The following is a 22,627-nucleotide window of genomic DNA, read 5'->3' as shown; positions in this document are numbered from 1 at the left end:
AGTAAGTAGGTCCCTCTTATTTTAGAAATGGAGAGATAAGTACCTTAACACGATGTCACAATTTGTAACCATTTTATCACTTCTCTTTTTCCTTCAGGCATAATCCCTTCTCAGTCTAAATCCTGTGCTTTTCCAGGACTCACCTCTGGGTCTGAAGGACTCTGTTACATGTGTAAAAGACAATGTTGGCAACCCAGAAATCCAGATTTGAAAATCATATGATTCGGGATACATTACCTACATTCTGGACCTCATATTCCTCCTCTTTCAAGTAAAGTTCTAAAGTTACCTGTTCTATGAATCCTAAAATCACCACCATAATGGGTTCCCTTCAAAGTCACTGTCACTAGGTCAAAGAAACATGGCCATTTAAAGGACAGCTTAATGGGAACATCAGAAACAGCTGGCTAGACTCTAGAAATTAAGCCAGAAGTAAAGGCTAGACAGATAAAGAAGTTTCCTGAACAGAAGGTGTAAACAGACAAGACCTGACAGTGAAAATAAAGGGTGGTGTGTGTGTGTGTGTGTGTGTGTACATATTCTTCCATTTATTGAGTGCTTATTCCATGTCAGGCATAGTGTTAAGTGCTTTGTATTATACACCATCTCATTCATTTCACACCAACCACATTTGGTAAAAATCATTTTCCCCTTTTACTTATAAGGAAACCGAAACTCACTCCAGGCTGGGGCCACATAATTATATTGGTAATTGACAATCCTAACCATCCTTGGTTCTTTTAAAATATCTTGGAATCATTTCTATCCCTTGTATAATTGAACCATATTGTAATCCTACAGACCCTCTACTATCTTGCAGGTCATTTTGACTAAAAAGCCTGAGAAAATAGCACATAACAGAACTGAAATACTAGACCACTTGCCATCAGTAGGAATTTAGTTTGCCAGGTTTTAATTCCTCTTCTGCTCTTCTATATTTCTTTGTTGGAGATTTACAAGCTGAGGGTCATGATTCTACATAGAGGGAACAGTAATCCTAGGAGGATCCGCATGGGTCCTGAAGTCTAAGATGAGTTCATGAGATGGGCCATGAAATTGAATTCACACTGGCATTTGGAGGCCAAACCTCAAAAAAACTTGAGAAATGTGTTCTGTCTTCTCTCAGCAAAATTATCTCCAGATTCAAGTGCCTGCACACGCACCCACGTACATCAGGAAAGGAGGTGGAAGGAACACGGCACAGGAATGGTAAAGGCAATGGCCACCATCGCTAGCCTCTCGGCAGCAACAAGGATACAAAAGGTATGAAGCAAGGGAAACTTTGAGCCCTAAAGGGAGTTGGTTCCCTCCTACCCCTAGAGCAGAAGACCCAGATGGAGGCCATAGAGTTGTACTAAATGTGACTTTCTTTGCTGTATGATATAATAAAGGAAAAGCAAAACAGGTATCTGTATCCACATTTGGAAGAGATAAGGCCCACTGTTCCTAATTTTTAATTCATTTTCTCCTGGTGAATGAGCTATTCTTTCCAGTTACAACAGGAACCAGAAAATGGAGCTTAACTTTTATTTTAACATTTATTAGAATTAATACGGGGTCTCTAGCTGTCTTTGATCCCACATGGTACCAGTTCCAAGGAAGGCAGGAAATGTGCAAATCTTCAAAAAGGGGACAGCTAAATCTATCAGCAGCTTAAATAAAAGAGTCAGAGCTTCTCGGCCACATGAATGCCTTGTCAAATAACTATTCCAGCTGAAATTAGATCTAAAGTAGGTGAGTAATATCCATGGCCATAAATTAAAATCCTTATAAACCCCACCTTCTTTGGGACCAAGAGCATGCACCAGTTCTGGGAGTAGCAGTTCATAGATAACAGTGGGTGAAGCTCTGCTGGCGGATAGTATCTAAGGTGTGTTCAGGAGTAACAGGCCATACTCCAAGGACTTCTAGGAGCTGGTCCCAGTGGGAACTCAGAGCCGAGATGTTCACTGTAGGCCTTCTGTTCACCTTTCTTTTAGTGTTCCCACTTGAGTGAGGGTCATCTGAATGAGAGAAAGGAAGAACTCCCAATCTCAAAACTAACCTAAAAGTTAGTCACGTTTGAGTTTGCGCTGCCCTTGAGTGGAAAGTATTTTGTTGTTCTTCCCTTTGCAAATCCGAACTGGCACGGCGTAAGCACCGACACGTTGCTCCCTCGCAGGGAGTTCGCAAAGAGCACACCAGCTTCTCAGAACACCCAGAGAGCCGGGATCACGACAAGTGGGGTATCTTACCCACCTCTACCTGCCTCGCCTGTCCTTGGGATCTCCTTACCATTCGGACAAGAAAGACTGGCGCCAAAAGGGATTAAAAAAAAAAAATCCTGTGTAAAGGTTGCCATATTTCAGTATCTGGTACCTTTCTTGGAAAGGTTAGCCTGTTCCTTGAAAAGGAGCACCTTTTCATAGAATCGCTGCCTCTGTAAGCAGCTAGGTAGAGGATTCTTGCCACATCGAGACCTTTCTTGTACATCTACCTGCAACAGTGCCACGAGCTCCACATTATGATTTAGAAATTCACCCATCCGTTATACGATAGGAAATTCTGCACCCCAATACATCTGGGTAGGATGACAAGTCCGTGGCCAGAACTGTTAGGGGAAGGAAAAAAGCTCACGAAGTTTTCCAATCAGTCCATAGTCTGCCTAGCATCAAAAGCTTCAGCCCCAGCAAGTATGATTACTCCAAAGACTAAATGACAAGCACAAAGCTAAAGCCTGAAACCTGATTCTTCTTTTAAAAAGTGTTTAGTCTGCTCTACATTTAATAATAGGTTGCTACCTTATTCGGTTTCAGAGCTGCATTTGAGGTATACGTTTGTCTATGTTTCATTTTCCTCAATGATAAAAAGGCAAGGCGACAAGTCATCAATTTAAAAAAAAAAAGTAAAAGCAGAGTTCCCATAACATATCAAGAGAAGAAGAATGCAAACTTCCTAAGCAAAATTTTCTTACCCATTGGTCTAATATTCCCAACTATGGTCTTACTAAAGGACTATGTGAAGCAATTTTACATCATTCTGTATTAAATTGATGGTGCCTAGGAACACTATAAAAGCCCCACTAATTCAGACACTTATAAGAAAGATCAGTTTGAATTAGTGACCATTCTAATTGTAGGGTATTTTTTAAAGGTAATGCATTTTTGCTATTTGCATGACTCGGATTCAACCAACCAAATGTAGCTTAATGGAACTCCTCAAGAACGCTGCTCAAATCAATAGAGAAAAGTATCGGAATTAGCATATCTATTTTAGTAAGAGTTGGGGTTCTCAGAAAAGGCATTTTTCTTAGTTTTTATATTCTTTTTATAGTTCTATTTATCCTGTGGATTCTTCAGCAAATGCTTTCTTTAAAATAGTCTTACTTCGTCCCTATCCCTATCTGAATTTTAATCAAGTCTTAATTAAGACTGTTTACATTAAATCAATTTTAAAATACACAAGCCTTTATAAAAGCAATAATCAGTAACAGCTGAGAGAATCCCATGGAAATTTAGACCGGCTCCTTTACAATAAATGTGCCTTTTATTGAGTGTGAATATACCACAGGAGCAATAGGGTCCTTTCCGTAACACTGACGTTACTATTTCCTCACATCTGTCCCAAGAGGCAGTGTTTCCATGGGACAACCCAACGCAGCTCTGGTTTTTAAGCAACAGCTGTGGAATGCTTAAGGGTTGACCATCCTGTGGGTGACCCAGGTCAGCAAGAGTCGAGACACACTGGCAGACTCTTGGATCGAATGCTGCAGTCCATTTACTGTCAAGGTAGAGAGCAGATGGACAAGATGCCCTTGGGAAGGCCGTGAGTCAACTGGAGATTGCTCTGTGAAGGGCATCTCATATGACATAGGGCTCCAGAAGACACGGAGTCAGATTTAAATGAATCGTGTATATAATCCACACCTACTCACTGTCAGCCATGGCCTAGCCAGAGAGTTCCCACAGCAATCAAGCCACAATGTTATTTTTTTAAATTTTTATTTATTTTTAGAGAGAGAGAGGGGAGCAGAAAGAAGGACAGAGGGACAGAGAGAATCTTAAGCAGGCTCCATGCTCAGCACAGAGCCTGATGAGGGGCTCAATCCCACAACTCTAGGACCATGACCTGAGCCAAAATCAAGAGTTGGATGCTTAACCAACTGAGCCACCCAGGTGCCTCAAACCACAGTTTTAATTCATGTTAAAGGAGTTGAGCTGGTGAAGAGGGTTATTAACACTGAGAGATCATGGCTCTGCAGGCCAGGTGACCTGACGGATCCAAGGTGAATCTCTTATCAAGCCCTGCCCTGAACCATGGAAGCTAAAACTTCACATTTCCACTCAGTCATCAATTGCCTGAGTTCTCCTACACTCGTTTTTGGAAAGGATTGGTTTCCAGATGGAACAGACTTGAAGCCAGTGTTTCATATATAAAAAGTACTGCAGAGCAAGGCTTCTAAGGTATTCAGGTGAATCATTCAAACTTCAATTTTGCTTGACTGGCTAGAAACATGAATGAGAAGCTGACAACTCCTATTAATGCCCATTGCCACTTGTCATAATGGAGGGGAAAGTCTGATATAAAAATGCACTCTTTGTTCCTCTAAATGCTAATGTGTTAATATAATCTCCTTCCAAAAACTTTTGATTGTTTTCTGTAAGATGACTATTGAAGAAATAAGCCAATAATATAACACCAAAACATGTTCTTAGTGTATGTTGTTCACCAAATCTAGTTGTACAATGAGAAAATTATAGACAGACAGGAACTTTGGACAAACTGCTTACCCTCCTGACCTTGGTTCTTCATGTGAAAAAAGTGGCCAGGATTAAATGACATAATGTATGTGAAGCAGGAGGCACAATTATAGGCATAAGACAAGGCAATAAATGGTAGCTCTTGTTATTATCATGCTGTCCTCCAATGCAAGCCATTCCCACCACCCTCTGTTCCATACAGATCTGATGAATTTCAATAGTGGGAAGTCACTAGGTACCTTCATCATCAATGGAAGAGGAGGTAAGTATGGTCCATATATGTGCGCATGCATGAGAGAGAGAGCGAGAGAAACAGAGGGACAGAGAGATTTATTTACCTATTCAGTTTTTTTTAAGACCCTAGTTCATTCCAAAAAGAATTTGGAATGAGATATGTCACCTTTTCTCTGACGTCCCCTTTAAAATGACCATGGATTATTATGAGCTTTGTAGCAAACAGCCATGGGCAATGGATTTGGGTTCTGAGATCATCTGGTTAATCATGATCAATCTCATGTTCTACTTCACTGAACAGCATTCTTGCTTTCTCCATGGTGAGAATTAGGTTTAGAGCCTGGAATTAGAGATAGTTCCTCATTCTAGACTTAATCCAGGGACCCAACTGGGTTCTGACGGACCGTACTATCATTTACGGTAGGTCTCTGCACTGAATGGGGATAAGGAAGATGGAATGAGGAAGCCAGTCTCTCTCACCTCTTCTCTGTGTGTCGGCTGCATCATTATCTGGTGGTGTGGAGTCACCACTTTCGCCGCCACATATTCAGAAGACAGAGAGAAAGGACTCTGGAGCCCACAGTGGCGAGCATCAGGTCTTGGCTGAAATGCCACTAATGCAGACGGGCCTTTCCTGACCTCTGTTAGCGGCCGGCTAGCCACTTATTTCACCTTGTCATGTTTCATCTTCACAGCACTTGTCACTAACTCATTATTTATTAATCTGGGGGGAGGGGCACTATCACTGATCTCTCTTCCGCCCCACCCCGGTAGACTATAGTAAGTTCCACAGAAGTGGGGCCTCATCTGTCTTGGTCGGTGCAGCATCCCCCGCACCTGGCACAACAGGATCTTTGCAGACACTCACTGTTTGTTGAACGAATGAATAAGTGATGGTGAAGGGACAACTTCGGCCCCTCTTCCCACACCTCAGCTGACACCTGCTCTAATTTCCCTCCAAGCACACGCACCAGTTGCCTCCAGCATTAATTGGGCTATGATGTCTGGTGTGGATTATTAGGCATTTCAAGGTGTGGTTTCATGTATCTTTCTCAGCCTTCCCACCTGAGATGTTCATTGGGTTTTACCTTTGGAGGAAAGGTCTAGAACACTCTTAAGCTTCATCTTCCTTTTCATGAAGCAAAAATCTATCATCTTCTAGGTCAGAATTTCTGCCATACTCTCCCAATACACACACACACACACTTCTCATGTGGATTATTATTTGCTTGTCTGGCTATAAATAAAGTTGCACTTTGATTCCCATTTTGGTGTTTTCCTGCACAGAACCCAGGCACTCTGTAAATAAGTGGGGGTGCGGATCGCTGACAGAGCAAGATTTAGGAATTCCTGAATGCCTAATCATAATACCATTAAAAGAGACCCAACACCATACTCTCTAGCTCTAACACTAAAATTTGATCATAACTTTCAAACCAAACACATCTCTTCTCACATAACAGCTGGTAATTTTGCAACCTGTATGTGAAAGGCTAATGTGCTCAGTGGGCTCCCATTTCTACCTTGGCACCTAAAAAATCTTTGATATCACAATTTCTCTTACCATGAAATTATCTTCACTAACACTAAGAACAGCTGAAGGGAAAACTCAAGTCCATCATCATAAAAAGCTCTAGAAATGTACCACATGAACCAAATAAGGATGGAAGGACCAAGGTGGGAGGGGTAGAAGTCTTTGACCTCAGAATCCACCCCCCCCCACCCCATTCATGTACCAACTAGTATTATCTCTTTAAAATGAGGTTTTATGTTTACTCTCTACCCATAAGAGCACTCATGTTAATAAAACATCATGACTGCCACTTTTACTACTCTGCCTTATGGCATGTCAAAGATCATTTACAATCATTTTGAGTAGTAAATTGCACCTGGCTTAAATACAATGGACTTTATGACAAAGCTATGAAATTATTTCAGATCTTACAACTCTTTGGATACTTACCTTCAAATAGCCTATCTGTGGCATCTTAATAATTTCTCTAATAATAATGTTTGCAATTACTGAAGGATGAAGTGATTTTCCAAAATACGAGTTAACCAGATATCCTGAAATTAGTAAGAAACATATGTACCATCCTTTCTCTTCATAATATATGTCCAACTCCAATTCATCTGAAATGAAATTTTGTGTAACTGAATATTGCAGGGGAAAAAAAAGTGGCCCAAGGGGCCCCACAGTGTCTCAGTCAGTTGAGCATCCAACTCTTGACTTCAGGTCAGGTCATTTTCCCAGGGTCATAGGATCGAGCCCTGTGTAGGGCTCTGTGCTGCACATAAAACCTGCTTAAGAGTCTCCCTTTCTCCTTCTGCCCCTCTCTCCAGCTCACTCTGTCTCTCAAATTAAAGGAAGGAAGGAAGGAAGGAAGGAAGGAAGGAAGGAAGGAAGGAAGAGAAAGAAAGAAAGCCTGTTTATAGGCAACATATAGAAGCATTCACACATGCTTAATTCCTTTTTTTCAGACCTTTGGATGGGGCTCCTTGTAGGGCCATTCCAGAAGTATACCTGAAAGATACTGCCTGGTCCTTACCACTAGGCAGTAATACCTGCACATAATTTCTACTCCTTAACACACACCTCCCACTCTCCTAACACTAAGAAGCCTATTTTTGGGATTCCACTTGGGAAAAATAAGAGAAGGACTGAAAAATTTAAATATTGGGAATTGCAACATCTACAGCTCTGGTACTTGTATATATATATATGCGTGTTTAACTATAAAGTCACACCACTTCATAATGGTAATGGTAGATAAATGATAAAACAGAATAAACGATAAAAACAAAAGAACACACTCTCCTTCCTAACCCTTCTGGGCTTTTGTAATTCTTGCAGATCTAAGCTTCTGCATCTGTGTTTCTAGACTTAAGGGAAGATAAAAATTATTTCTGAAGAGTCAACTAGTCCATCAAAACAAACAGGCTGAGAGGTGGTGGGTGGTGGCAGAGACGAGGAAAGAGGCAGCTTTTGAGCCTGAGATTCTTCTAAATCCCAACACATCTGCACTATCATCGAGTCACTGGCGAGACTGTGAAGATGTGTGGCCAACTCTGGCACCAGGAGTGTGTGGTGGCGGGGATAAACCGGTGAAGCCTGACAATGCAGTGGCTGTGCCAGTCGGCGGGCTAGGACTGCGAACATAGTCGCTTTGCCCTGTGTGGTAAGCCGGGGGGCAGCTGCTTCATCTCCCTGCGCCCCCCTCCTCTATCAGTAAAATATGAGTTGTAATAATAACCTGTCTGACAAAACTCTTGGAGGATTTGCTAATAATAGGGATAATAAAATACTCGTAAAATGTAAGTGCCATAGAAATGCTAAATTATATGAGCCAGGCCTGCCAGGGCAGTCCGTTTCTCTTCTGATATCATTTAAAGCATGTTTATGAGCATATTATCTCTTTCATGATGCCATGAAGACAGTGGCTTCAGCGAAATATTTCTCACCTAAAAGGATAACAGGAAACACTTCAATTACCCCGCTAGGGTTTGTAAAATGCTTTCACTGACATTCTTCTACTGGATCTTCACAAGAAGCCTGTGAAATAGACTGGGCAGATAAAATCATTCCCATTTTACGTAAAAAGAAACTGAGGCCCAAAAGGTCTCACTAATGTGGCTCAAGGTTATCTGGCCGGTGGAGGCAGAGCACACGCTAGAGTTCAAGTGTCCCCACGCCTGGCCCTGCACTCTGCTTTACCTTACTGCACCACCTATCAAAATGGGGAGAAATTGCAATTACTTGATGGACTAACTGTTATTATTATTTGTTTCTGCTCGCATTTGCTGACCACTTGCTGTGTCTCCCTGCATTATCATCTCATTTAAACCTCCACTTAGGAGGCAGGCTCTATTTCATTAAAAAAATTTTTTTTTATTTTTTAAAATATTTTCTATTTATTTCTAGGAGAGAGAGAGAGACAGCGTGAGCAGGGGAGGGTCAGAGAGAGAGGGAGACACAGCCTCCGAAATAGGCTCCAGGCTCTGAGCTGGCAGTCAGCACAGAGCCCAACGCAGGGCTCGAACCCACGAACCGCGAGATCATGACCTAAGCGAAAGTCTGACACTTAACCGACTAAGCCACCCAGGCGCCCCTAAAAAATTTTTTTTACTAACCACCTCAGTATAAAGAGAAAGATGGGGTGGGGGGAGGGGGGAGGAGGGAGAGAGCTCCTTCTACTAAAGTCACACAGCATTTTCCAAATATTCATTTGAAACACAGGTCTCCAGCCTAATTTTCACACGTCCACTATATTGTGATGTCCTCAGGGACAGAAATCGTATCACTCTTTGCATCTCCCATGCCACCCAGAACAGCTTAGTGTGCATCACAGATGCTCAGTGAGGATGTTTTGCTTGAGTGATTACAGGCATGTGATTTTTAAAATACTTATAGGGAGCCAACTTTCATAGTAACAAACATTTTACATTCCAGAAAATGAGAAGTTCCAGCTCTCCAGTTATTTGAGTGAACACCACATTAGCTGATTACATTTTGCTTACCATTATTTTAAGTCTCTGCTGTGCCTCAGAAATATATGTCTTCAAGGCACAGAATTTGCCAATGGAAACCATCCTGTCATAAGAAGAGCAAGTACCTCCCGTGCAGCTGATTTGTTCACCCAAAGCCTTTTTGCCTGATGGCTCCTTACCTGATAACATATTGTCTGTTTTTATTGAGGGAAACTTCAAAGTCATTTCATGCTTGTGCCTATGAATCATCAGATGGTCCTCTGTTGGGAAGCGCTGTCAGACAAATAGAGAAAAAAGGGTGGGGGGGAAGGGAGAGGAGCCATTCAGTTTTACAATATATATTTGCCATCACAGAGAAAGAGATGTATTCGGCATTGCATATGTGACAGGCAAAACAAAAAATTAGTCCTGGAAAAGTGTGAAGGCATGCTAAGTTAAATGACAAATTACTTTTTACAAGCAAATGTGCAGAGACATTCCGCTGAACTGGACCCAAATATATGCATCATTTCCAGTATCGTTTACCAGGGGCTTAACTAGGTTGTAGTAGAATCTGGCTGAATAGTAATAAGAAATAGGGGACCTTTGCCTGTCATCATTTCTGACTCTCCACGCATTCTTTGGGAATTCATTTTAAAAACCTCTACTTCCTAGATAGTCTTCGAATGTAATCCACTGTCATGACTCATCAATAAATTAGGTATTTCCTTAGGAACCAGAGGTTTGCATCTGAGGGAAGACCTTAAATTTGTGTTTCAAGAAGAAATGAGAAAGGATAAATGAAAAATACTGAAAGTATTCAAGTAATATATACAATAGAAATATGCCACACCTTCAAAGAATAGAGTGTTTGAATGAATGTTCAAGCTCTTTTATACCCCCAAAGAAACTAACAGTGACGGTGTACCACAAGTAAAATTCTCTCATTTCTACCTCTACATGGGAGAAAAATAGGTCCAAAGTAGAAAAATGAATTTAGACCTAAGTAGCACTAGAGTTCTGCAAAACTATTTGGAACTTTTGTCTAGTAGTTACCATTGTACATAATAGCATAAAATTAAGTAGAAGGCATAATAAGTATGCTAGACATTACCTACAGATTAACCAAAAGTAGGAGAAATGCATGAAATAGGAAAAGAATTCTGATTCATGTCAGACCTTGGGAAAGAATTACACATCATGCTTAACTATTTGATATACACACCTACAAATGTGCACGTGACTTTTGTATAGTATGTTTCTGTTTATGAAAACCTTGCACACTCATTATGTGATCTTTTATAAGTATATATATGACTTATAGCAACATGGCAGATCATTTTTAGGATTCTCTCCTCTGCACGGTATAGTTAATCAACACCTTATTATTAATTTTCAAAGAATGACATTATGGTTGTCAAAAATACAGCTCTCAAATGTTTTCAGCTGTCTGGCTTCTGGTCATATGGTGGGATTGGATTTCCTGGCCCTCTGTGGTTGGGTGGAATCCTGTGACTAGTTCTGCCCACGGAGTCATGAAAGAAAATGACACGTTACTCATATGTCAGCAAGTAGCCTGTGGTGCAAGACCATCCCCCCTTTAGTATGGCAAATTACAATATGAGAAATAGTGGCCCCTCAATCTTCCTAAATCTCTGAAGGAAAATGAAGAGTATTTTTGAATTCTAAAAGATTATGAAAAATGTCCTGCCAGGATACAATGGAAATGGATACTTGAGCAACTGAAATTAGCAATTGTTGTTTTCAGCCATTGAAGCTTTGGGGAAACTTGTTACTGCAGCAGATCCTAGCCTCTCCTGACTCAGACTGGTATGGTGTAATAACTGAACAAAGTATCTGCTTTATTAAAGTCAAATGAAAATACAACCAAAGGCAATAAACACTGCGGAACATTGCTGAATCTTTGACAATTTAGAAAATCTCTTGGACCTTCCCAGTCCCTAGGGACAGTCATTTTAAGTTTCAATTACACTGTATACCGTAGTAGAAATCTTCTCTGCAAATAGTACAGATTTGTGTTCATATGAATGAGGGAATTCACTGGGCTAAATCCTTTGGAATAAAACTAGTTGGGGGAATAAATATCATTTGTTTATTGGTCACTTGTATCATATAATTTAGAGCATATAGAATCTGCAAAGCATGGTAATTATGTCAGATTTCTAACTACACGGAAGTCTGATTTATAACGACATGGGGTTTTGGTGTAGTTTCATCTATTCTTTTGGTCTTTTATAGCACCTTATAGTATGGGACACTACCACGTGTGGTTTATAGACAGGTTAAACTTCCTAGTCTTTCTGCTAAAATCCTTATTATAATTTTCACTGTGATATATATAATCAACAAACAACATGGTAATACCTTCCATTTTGTATTTGTACGCCATTTTTTGGCTCCATAAAATAACAGCCTAAAATGGAATATTAACCAGAATACTTATTAAATAACAATAACTTCCACAGTACGTCACATGAACTATACATATCTCCCGAGTCTATACAGGACATCATGGGTCTTTTTTTTTTTTTTAAACCAGGAAAATAGCAGCAAATTATAAATAACCAAAATGGACAGTCTACAACAGATATGCAGCTCAGAGAGGCCACCGGAACTCAAAAATGTTCATGCTGAGGGCAAAGGGGCAGTGAAATTGACAATTTCTGTGAGATCAGAAAGAGCAAAAGAAGTTTGTTTCTCATGACTTCTGGGACAAAGCTAATACATAAGGAGCCATAACACAAAAAACCTCCCAGGTACTGTAGACCATTCCTAATGTAGCAAAGCTTCTTTCCAGTGAGGGAAAAGGGGGAAAGATCCTTCCATCACGCCCAGTGTAGGACAAGCACTTGGTAACTCATATTTACTCTCCCCTTTTCAATCCCCAGCCATCCTTTCTTCTCTCTGCAGGTCCCCAGGCTCCGGAAGGTCACTACAGTGATGTCAGGATCACACAAATTGACTTGACTGTGACTTGCCAACACTCCACTGGGAGACCCTTGGACTCACTAGGGAACCACCTCCTTTCCTCAATTCTGACACCCCTTCAATTGAAAGATGCACATATTTTTAAAAACTGCTTGTCAAGAAAAAGAAACACACGTTAAATAAAAACATCAAGTTTTAGATACATCTTTACATTTAAATGAGGCAAGGAGTTGAGGGGGAAGGCTTGGAGCTTTACCGTGAAACCTAGAAACTATGGAAATCCTCAACTGTCATTTTGTCCAAGCAGTCCACTCAGCCTTCTCCAAGAAATGACCTGCTCCTTTACTGAATTCTAGGCACTCTTCACTGAATGCACCTCTTCAGCCTTCACTGCTATCTTCACCTCATAATTTGCATGTAACGTCATAGATGCTACTTCCATTCCCTCCTGCTTCAGAGGAATAACACCCCCCTTCTCTCGATGGCTTTTTACACCCTGTGTTTTCCTGAGTTGATGCTTCAGCCCTTGGTTCTTCAATCTAGCATGCCCACGTCTCCTTGCCCTGGGCCACATCCTGCCTGGTTAGCCTTTCATTTAAAAAGAACCTCTCTCAGGCTGCTTCCTTCTCAGGCTACCATTATATCACTCTGTTTCCCGTCATTCCCTAGTGCTCTTGAAAGAGTCCTCTATGCTTGCCACCTCCACTTCCTCACCACCCACTCACTGGTTAATCCCTTCCAACGTGGCCCCCTCCTGGACTCCTCTCTCATAGGTCACCCGCCAGAGCCCAACTGCCAAACCCAACAGCCTCTGCTCAGCCTCTCACTGACACCGGCTCTAGCAGCGTCTGACACTGGTGACCACACGTCTGTGGCATTATTTATTTATACCCTGCCAGATTCCAAAAAGGAGAAAAGATGGCTCACAGCAACACATCAAATGGGATGGGAGAGCATCGGTTCAAATTAGGGGACACCCGAGAGGGAAGGGGTCCAAAAAGAAACAAAGCCAAAGCCAAAACACGCAAACCATCAGGCAGTCATTCTCAACCAGGGGCCATTCTGGCCCCCAAGGGGACATTTAGCAGTGCCTGGAGACAGTTTTGGTTTTCACTAGGATCTGGGAGGTAGCGGTCAGGGAGGCTGCTGGACATCCCGTAATGCACGGGACAGCCCTCACAACAAAGAATTATTCAGCCCCAAGTGCTAGTAGTTTCGAGCCTGAGAAATCCTGCCACACAGTCCATAATTACAATAGCAGTAATAGTAACAACGGTGAATATTAATAGAGCACTTATTACGTGCAGGCCTTATACCAAATACCCTTCATGTAGTATCTCATCTAATCCTCACAACGATTCCACCTGATGGGAGCCACTGGAAGCAAAGAGGTTTAATCTAGCACGGCATGCCAAGTTCCCCTCTTAAGAGTTTAGATAAATGGAAAAACTGTGGGTTCTAGAAGAGTTATAGGGGTTTATTTTACTCAGAGAGGAAAACAAAACAAAACAGAATTCAGCTCCGATGGTGAGCTATTCCACCAGTAACCCAAAGGCTCTGTATCAAGTGACTATTGTAAAAGCAGCATCCTCCCTCCCTTTTCTAAAATAACAGTCCTGAACATCTGGTGGGCAGGATGCGTCTGGCTTACTTCCAGGGGAAAGTTAAGGATGGAAATGGCCAACGCTGATATATTTCACGGGGCTTTGAGAGAAGGAGTTCAAACTATTCAAAGGAGAAAAGAGTAACGATGAGGAAGAGGATGATGGGGATGGGGATGGAGAGGGGGGCTTTGGACAATATCTTGGTGTAGAAAGCAAGCCCACAGCAGGCACGATTGCCCAGTGAGAGCTGTTTCCCTGTCAAACGGCAGGTAGTCTCTGGCAAAACAGACCAAAGGATTCTCACACTCACCTGAGAGCAGCCTGGAGCACTGCAGACAAATGGCCTCTCCTGCTCCAAATTCATCTTGGATTCCTCATAAATCTGAAGGGTCACGGGGAGAGGGAGGAAGGAAAACAGAGAGCCATGAATATCTCCTGCTTCTACCTGAGGAACATGAGAAAGGCAATTGCTCGGAGCCTCTTTCTACGCCAATCCCCAAATTAGACAAGAGAAACGTTAACGTGAGCACGGGTCCCAGCCAAAGTTCATTAGGCTTCCTGCAGTCTGCATTCCTATTGTTCGTTGGAGTGCCTATTTATTGTACTTTGAAGAAAAATGCCAGGGGGCTGTGGCAGCAGAAATTCTGCCTCTGGAAAGCCACCTGGACTGTGTTACTACCTGGTAAGACTGCACCTGCACGAGAAGATTCCAAAGTAAAGTTCACACCTGCCCTTTGGAGTTGGCGGGAGAGGAGGCAGTAGATGGGGGTGTCAACAGCGTGGTGACCAACCCTGAGCAGCAGTCAAATAATTCACCCATGATCACCCACCAAGATGGCCACAGGATGCAAAATAGCTCTGCCGCCAGCTTAGCCAATGGCCCCGGTGGTGAGCCATGGTCTAAATTCCCTTTCATCTCAGGCATTCATGAATGTCTCAACAGAAAGTAACCGAGTTATGCAGGGAGAAACAGAAACCAGAAAAGACAGAAAACATTACCTGGGATATTTTGTTAATTTGGTTGTACAGGCTGATTGGAAATCAATATTACATTAAGGCCAGTGCCCATCTGATCTACAGAAGTTGTCTGGAGTAAGGTGGCTTTGTGGAGAGAAATCTTATTTTATGGTCTCAAGCATATGTTAAACTAGAGTGTGGTCTTTTTTTATGTGGGGGTTAGGTTCTAAGGTAAGCTTATGAGGCAAAAATTAAGTGTACTCAGAATTACCTTTACAAATCCTCCCCCAAACCGATAAAAGTACCTACACATGACTTTGTGGTTACCAATCCATACTATACAGTAACATAAAAAAAAAATTTTTTTTTAATTTATTTCTAGGAGAGAGAGAGAGACAGCGTGGGCAGGTGAGGGTCAGAGAGAGAGGGAGTCACAGACTGAAACAGGCTCCAGGCTCTGAGCTGGCAGTCAGCACAGAGCCCGATGTGGGGCTCGAACCCACGAACCGCGAGATCATGACCTAAGCGAAATTCGGACGCTTAACCGACTAAGCCACTCAGGAGCCCCACATAAAAATTTTTTAAACATCATGAAATACTATGCAAATTTAAGTTTCATGATTTTTTTAAATTTTTGTAATGTATTTATTTTTGAGAGAGAGACAGAGCATGAGTGGGGGAGGGGCAGAGAGAGAGGAAGACACAGACTCTGAAGCAGCCTCCAGGCTCTGAGCTGTCAGCACAGAGCCAGATGCAGGGCTTGAACTCACAAACCATGAGATCATGACCGGAGCTGAAGTCAGAGGCTTAACCGACTGAGCCACTCAAGCGCCCCTTAAGTTTCACAATTTAAACCAGGCAACCTCTCTTGCCAATCTTAGAGTTGAGTTTAATTCAGCTACATGTGCTGCTGGTGAGACATGCCTCTATTGGGGACTAAAACCCATTGCTTCATCTCTGAAGCACAGGAAGGAATCCTTCCAGTGATACCTGAGGTGATACCAAAGGAGTCCCAAGTCACCTTCACTCTTGAAAGAGGGAACTCTGTTTCTACTCAAGAAATAGGTACCCTTTGTCCAAAGCAGCTTTATTATCTTGCAAAAAAAAAAAAAAAAAAAAGCCAATGCTAAGCTGTCACTATACCCTTGCCCCAAACACTAACAGACTTAATATATATTCTTTGGGAAACAGGTGCACACTTTCACTTTTCCGAAATACAAAGCAAAGAGACTTGCCTTATGTAACACTCCTCGTCAGATATTAAAGAGCAAAACAAATTTACCAAGTTGCAAATTCTTCTTCCTCTTATACAATTTTCACTCAGTAATACCCTTTCCACTCTGTGTCTGGAATGACTACCACTGGTCACTTACCAACACAGTAACTTGGCATAATTTTATAGCTTTCCTGGATCAGATGTATTCTTTAAATCATTTTACTCTATTATATGTAAAAGAAGAAGAAGAAGGAGAAGGAGAAGAAAAACAAAAAATATCTTTTGAAGCTTTCCACTTGTTCCTGTCTGAGGAAAGTCATGAGCAATTAAAATAACTTCTCAAAGGACAAATACCATATGTTTGCACGTATAGGAGGATTAGGAGGAACTTGACGGAGGAACAAGGGGGAGAAGAAGGGTGGAAATGGTGGGGGAAAGGGAGAGAGGCAAACCATGAGAGACTCTTGAATGCTGACAAAAACTGAGGACTGATGGTTGTGGGGGGGTGGGGGGGATGGGCATGAAGGAGGGCACTTTGGGGATGAGCACTGACTGAGTGTTATGTAGAAACTAATTTGACAATAAACTATTTGTAAAAAAAAAAAAAACAATATTTATTAAATATGAAAAAAAAATAACTTCTCAAATCACGTATCGCAGAGGATCCCTTCTCTCCCCTGCGAATGCTGACTTACTTCTAAGCCTCAAAATAAAGGGTGAGAAGGTGGTTTTGATCCAAGATAGAAAGAACAACAGAGTAATTGAGTTATCCATTAATTGAATATGCTGTTTTTCTAGTAAATTTTTAAATGCCTTCCTGGAACTTTTCTGTCTCTGGGACCGTAATCTGCCCAACTACTGTTGGGTCATTTAAGTGTGTCAGGCTTCAATTTCCCCTCCTTTACAATAAGGCTATGAATATAATCTTCAGCTCCTTCATTCCTGTATCACACTGATCAGTGAGGAGGCCTGTACAACATGCTCAAACTATGGAGAAAGGTCTCTATATGTAAGTGTGTGTGTTTGGAGGTGGCTGGGTGCCAGAGAGGTTCCGTGGATAAGTGTTACTGAATCCTCACTGTAGCGTTAACTATTCTCTATTTATAAAAGAGAAATTGCTATAAGGTGAGCCTTCCCTGGACGCCACAGAAGAGCTTTAGTAGCTAAGGTAACAAGAATGCCAATATTAGTAACATTACTAACCAGTATTAAGATTATCAGACAGTAAAAAGGGAAAGCTCCATATAAATGCATTTATGGTGGCCATCTAAAAGTAGTAATTAATGACAATAATTAGATCAGTGTCCAACTAATAGAAGTGGTCGAGACTGTAAGTGTCACTACTGAAGGTGAAAAGAGATTCATTAAATTACATTACCTGCCAGGTAAGTATGAGAAGACAGTATTTTTCTACCATAATCGTAACTCTACCCCACACCCTCGTTCACCAAAATGCCGACCTTCCCCATAAATTCAAGTCTATAATGGTAAGAGTTTGGCAATTCTGCCTGGTATCAACACTAGCTATTTTATCTTACTTGTTGCTTACAATGTGCTATAACCAACCTGTAGTGCGCATATGAGCTGCAGCAAATGTCACGGAATTATGCTATGGCATTGATGCCTGAAAAGACAACAGGCTCCAGCCATACAGATTTACTCTGTCTTATTGAGCCATGATGGTATGGATGTTGCAGTTAGAGGAATACGATTAATCAGGGAAATACAGTTTTCCTTCAAAGAGTTCAGATTCCATTCATCAGTATATTCAACTGAGTTACTACTGTCACTTTATTATTCTATTTTTTAAACATGAATGAATCTGCCCTAATTTATTATATGCTATGGATCCCACAGCCCAAATGTTGTGGCAACACAGTGTTGGAATAAAATTCCTAAGGTAAAATGGCAGTTGCTAAAATAAAATAGGCTTAAGTGATTAATAAAGTTGACGGTGAGTGGGTGTGTGTATATAAGTGTGTGAACCTCAACTGCTTTATTTTGATGCACTGTGGTTCCCACATTCAACCCTCTGCAAACAGCACGCCCTTGCTCACTGCTTGCTGTGTGGGTGTTTGTGATAGTTTTACTAAATGGCAGCACTCTACCACATGGGCTTTGTTACTTTTATCAACTAGTACGATCTGGTCTGATGTATTAGTGAAGAGCCGTGCTCTATTTTTATGGTCTATTATTATGGTTCTTTTCTAGCAGAATAGTGTAATGACTATGCTTTCAAACAGACTCCTATGAAAGCCCTGCAAATACTGTTTTATCACCCATCATGCGGGGCAAATCACTCAGACATGATTTTAGCCAGGTTGATCGGCATTAGGTACTCCCGCAGTCACCCCTCATCCTCGTATTTCCCATTCTGTTGTTTTACCAGCTGGGACATTTTAATGAGCCCAGTTTTGTTTGGCAGTTGCCATACCCCAGGCTCCGCTGCACAGAGCTGACATGGTAGGCGTTCAATAAATATTTGTGGAATGGATAATGAATCCTGAATCATCATAATAAACCACCCCCAAACAGCCTGCCTTTTCTCCACTCCTAAGGCAGTGGTTCTCAAACTTTTTGGCCCAGAACCAAAGTTTCAGCAAGGCAAGAGGCGGTGCAGCTCACTTATTCCACTCATTCTCGGTTACGGCCGGAGAGGACATGTTACCAGACTTCGAGAAAGAAGATGTCAGAGTTGATTTTGGTGAAAACACTGAGATGAGGCTAGTTTTCATTAAATTTCACATGTACGCATATTAATTCATTAAAAATTTGGTCTGTTAATATTGCCATAGACACTGGAGGCACTGAAGACCAGTCTATTAGCCATATGCTTGCTACTTATGATCCCGACAGAGCACCCATTGGGAAACACTGAGTGACTCCATAAACTTGGTGAGATACAGTCATAATTGTGGCAGACACTGTCTAATCACTTAGGACTTTCCAAATCGTTCTGTTTTTTGTTCCTCTTCTCCAAAGTTCAGACTCGGTGCTCACTTAGAACAAATGCCTTCTGAGTCTAATTTCCCTTCAGATTTTTGGAAAACAACACAAAGTCTTAATAACAAACCCTAATAGTACATAAAGTGAGTAGAGGTTTTTCCCAGTTGACAAGGAGATGACAGGCTTGATTTACAATGCAAACCCTCAATTGCCACTGGATTCCACGGCCTTGAAATGAGCAAGAATCTCTTTCATTGTTCAGTGTTTGACCCCACAAATTCCTCCTGGTCTAAAATGGGAAATCTTCCACAATGGCTGATGCAATCCATTGAAATACTTTGCCAGGCATTTAGAGATATACTTGGAATTACCATTTCATGAAAGGCAAATACTACAAAAAACAAATATTACCAAAAACTTGGATAGTCTACACAAAATTCTATAAATATGTATTTTAAACAAGGGCAACAACGGAGCTCAAAGAGAAAAACCCTACATCAACGAGGTTTGCTATAATCAGCCAAGAGTGTTGCTTCCCTGTCTGAATCACTGGAAACTGTTACTGATCCTTAGTTAACACCAAACTCCAATCTCAGATGTCCAGTCGTAGAACGGCACAAATTTCTTCCAATAACAGCAGACAGATTCATATGGTGATACAGGGTTTGAAATATCAAGACACTGACAATAGGGTTTTCACCTGAAAATCTGTATGCACTTTCACCAACGCTGAAAGTTACGGGAGCTTCAAAAATGCAAACTGAAGTTGTACACATAAATGAGCACTTATGGTAATATTGATATCCCCATCAGCTCCGACATTGTTAATCTGACCATGAATGGATTATAGATCTGAAGGGGGGAGGCTGGAATTTTAATAATGAAGTTAATACTATCTGTCAGCATTTATTGGCCTACTATAAGTGTGGAAAGAGCCTTCTTGACAGGAATCATGTGAAAGGCGCCTTGCTACCTTGCTGAGCTTACGAGATTGCCGAAAGGGTTCTAGAGGGGGAAATAGGTCCTTCCTGCAGAGCAGAGGACAGCAAACAGGCAGGAGCATCTTGAGTTTGTCATGCTGTGTGAGAGTTCAGATCAGTCTTTGTTTCTGGGAAAAAAAGTTGCTCATTAACTAAATTAGTTAAGTGTCTAGCCAATATGTACTTCATGTTTCTGGAAAAAACAAAGCAAATATTTCTCTCAACATATTGCTCAGAAAGGCAAAGAGCCCCACATAATAATAATGCAACACGAATTCAAGGATGGTTTTCCCAACACATGGCTAGCTCCTGGAAGAGAATTTTATATTCAGTTAGGGGCGAATATTTTCTTGCTTTGTGAAGGATATTGTACCTTTCACTATCTCATTTGCTTATCTATAAAACCCGACCATTTAGGAAAACATTGTAAAATCAGACCATTCAAAAAGATACCATGTGAGAAAACAATTCATGGAAGCTAATTGCAAAATAACAGAAAAGTAAATCCTTTTATTTCAAATATACCTCTAGTTTTCTAACCTTACTATCATAACATCGAATAGAAAAAAAAAAAAACACTCTTGAATTTAAGTCCAAGAAAATCAATTATTTTGTGAGTGTGTCCTTGTATCCCATTCTGCATCTCTGTGTATGTCTCTCTTTTTTTCCTGTGTGTATCTTCGCTCTCTAAAACCCTTTCTCTTTGGCACCTATTTCTCTGTGTCTCTGTCTTGTGATGTATGTCTTTCTCCATCTCTCTTCTGTGTCTGTCTGTCTGTCTCTCTCTCTCTCTCTCTCTCACACACACATACACACATACACACACACACACAAAACATGCGCACCCACACACACATTTTATCAGATGTGTTCTTCCTAGCCTTACTGGGAAAAAGATCTAGTAGGCTTGTTTCCTGTTTCAGTGTTATTCTTGAAGTGGGCTGCAGCTAGAATCTGAATTTCATTGGGCTATTATTATTTGCAGCTGTGTGACCTTTTTAAACCCCCCCCCCACCCACTTTTAAAGTGACATTTCAGCCCTCAAGCTTGACACGCCTTGAATGCTGCAAAGTTTTCGAACCAGAGGTTTACACAGGGAACAAGACGAGCAGTGGGACCGTACCTCCTCCGTGAAAATTTCAACAGAAGGTGGCGAGAATGGGGCGTGCTGCCGGGCAGTGAGGGGCCAGAACTCTTCCTTAGAAGTCCCGAACTTTACACGGACCACTACAGCTACTTATTACTCTTCCGTTCAAACCAGACTATCATCATCCTTAAAAGATGTCTGTCATCCACCGGTATCCCCAAGGTTCAGAATCTGACAACCTGAATCAGAGACTTCCCGAGGATCGTTTCACACACTGCGTCAGGCTGTGCTAAGGGACTGTCCTAAGTCTCCTTCGAGCCAGGTCCCTTGTACCCAGGAGGTAGGATTTCCAAACAGCTTTTGTCTCTGGAAACTCACCCAGGCTCTACTCCCCAGCAGAGGCCCGGACAGGACAGTGTTGGGGGCACAGGTCCACTCCTGTATGCCTGCAGAGCTGTGTGGTTTTATTTATGTGGCGTTTATACTGTGTATGAAAAAACATTCCAGTGGGATTGGGTTTTCATATGTTAGATTCCTCTTCCTTTTTTCCTTTTTTTTTTTTTTTAAGTTTTCCATATGTTTCTTTGGATACGAGGCCTCTTTTCAAAGTTGCTGGCTAATTTCTACTTGTGTTTTGCACAGTCCCGGCCTATGGCTTTCCTATCTACGGGTTCAATAGTTCAGAACGTCTTTGCTAAAAGCGTCAGTGTTGGGCCTTCGAAGTGCAGTGCTGAGCAAATCACCACGCTGTGTGCGTCTGTGCCTGAGAGTGTGTATTCAGGTCTTATTCCTCTTCGTGCTCCCATGGAGCACGGTATTCTTTTTCTTTTTTTGCAGGGCACACTCCATCTCTAAGAAAAAGTTTCTCTGGCATGCACGTGGTTAACAAAACACTAGGATAGAAATTCTCAGGAAGTATTAAAGGGAACCAAATCAGTTGACTTATTTCCAACTGAGGACAACCTCCGAAGACACGCGGAAGGCAGAGAGCTCTGCCTTTTTACCTGCTTCCAGTAAGAATACACTGAAGAGAAGGGCAATTAAAGGAAAAAGAAAAGAAGTTAAGTTGGAATAAGAGGAGATCAGGGGTTCTGTTGACTTTGTCATCTTTACCTTTCCAGAAAGTGTTCCACTGCACTTTAAAACAATTGCCCCCTAAAATCCTGAAAGGAAAAACTCTAACAGCAAACAGACTGAATGCAAAACTGGGTATATATTTTTCTACGAGTCAAAAGCAGCCTGTTTAGAAAATCGGGAAAAAGTCGGCAATATAGCTCTTTCTTCTCCCCTTTTGCTCTACTATAGTAAGAATCTGCCTTTTTAGAATTACCACACATCCCGAATAATTCTGCTCTGCCTCTCGATAATTTTTGAAATGTTTGGGTACACTGGCTTTTAAATCTGTGTTTATAAACAACGAATATTTTTAAATAGACTGGAAAATCACA

General features: G+C 41.4%; 1 protein-coding gene across 2 annotated transcripts in view; it reads right to left on the bottom strand.

Annotated features, from left to right (window-relative positions):
- CREB5 (cAMP responsive element binding protein 5) overlaps positions 1-22,627 on the bottom strand; it is a 400,955-nt gene that overhangs the window by 311,192 nt on the left and 67,136 nt on the right. For both annotated transcript variants that reach the window (XM_039229907.1, XM_039229908.1), the window contains exons 2-3: positions 14,304-14,375; positions 9,641-9,734 (exon numbers count right to left, since the gene is read on the bottom strand). In XM_039229907.1, coding sequence (XP_039085838.1) covers positions 9,641-9,734; positions 14,304-14,357 — 148 coding nt within the window. In that variant the 5' untranslated portion in view covers positions 14,358-14,375. The remainder of the gene's footprint in view (positions 1-9,640; positions 9,735-14,303; positions 14,376-22,627) is intronic.

This window comes from Hyaena hyaena, unplaced genomic scaffold, assembly GCF_003009895.1.
Source record: "Hyaena hyaena isolate Hyena2069 unplaced genomic scaffold, ASM300989v1 scaffold_40, whole genome shotgun sequence".
NCBI classification, from domain to species: domain Eukaryota; kingdom Metazoa; phylum Chordata; class Mammalia; order Carnivora; family Hyaenidae; genus Hyaena; species Hyaena hyaena.
This window is presented reverse-complemented; position numbering and strand designations above follow the sequence as displayed.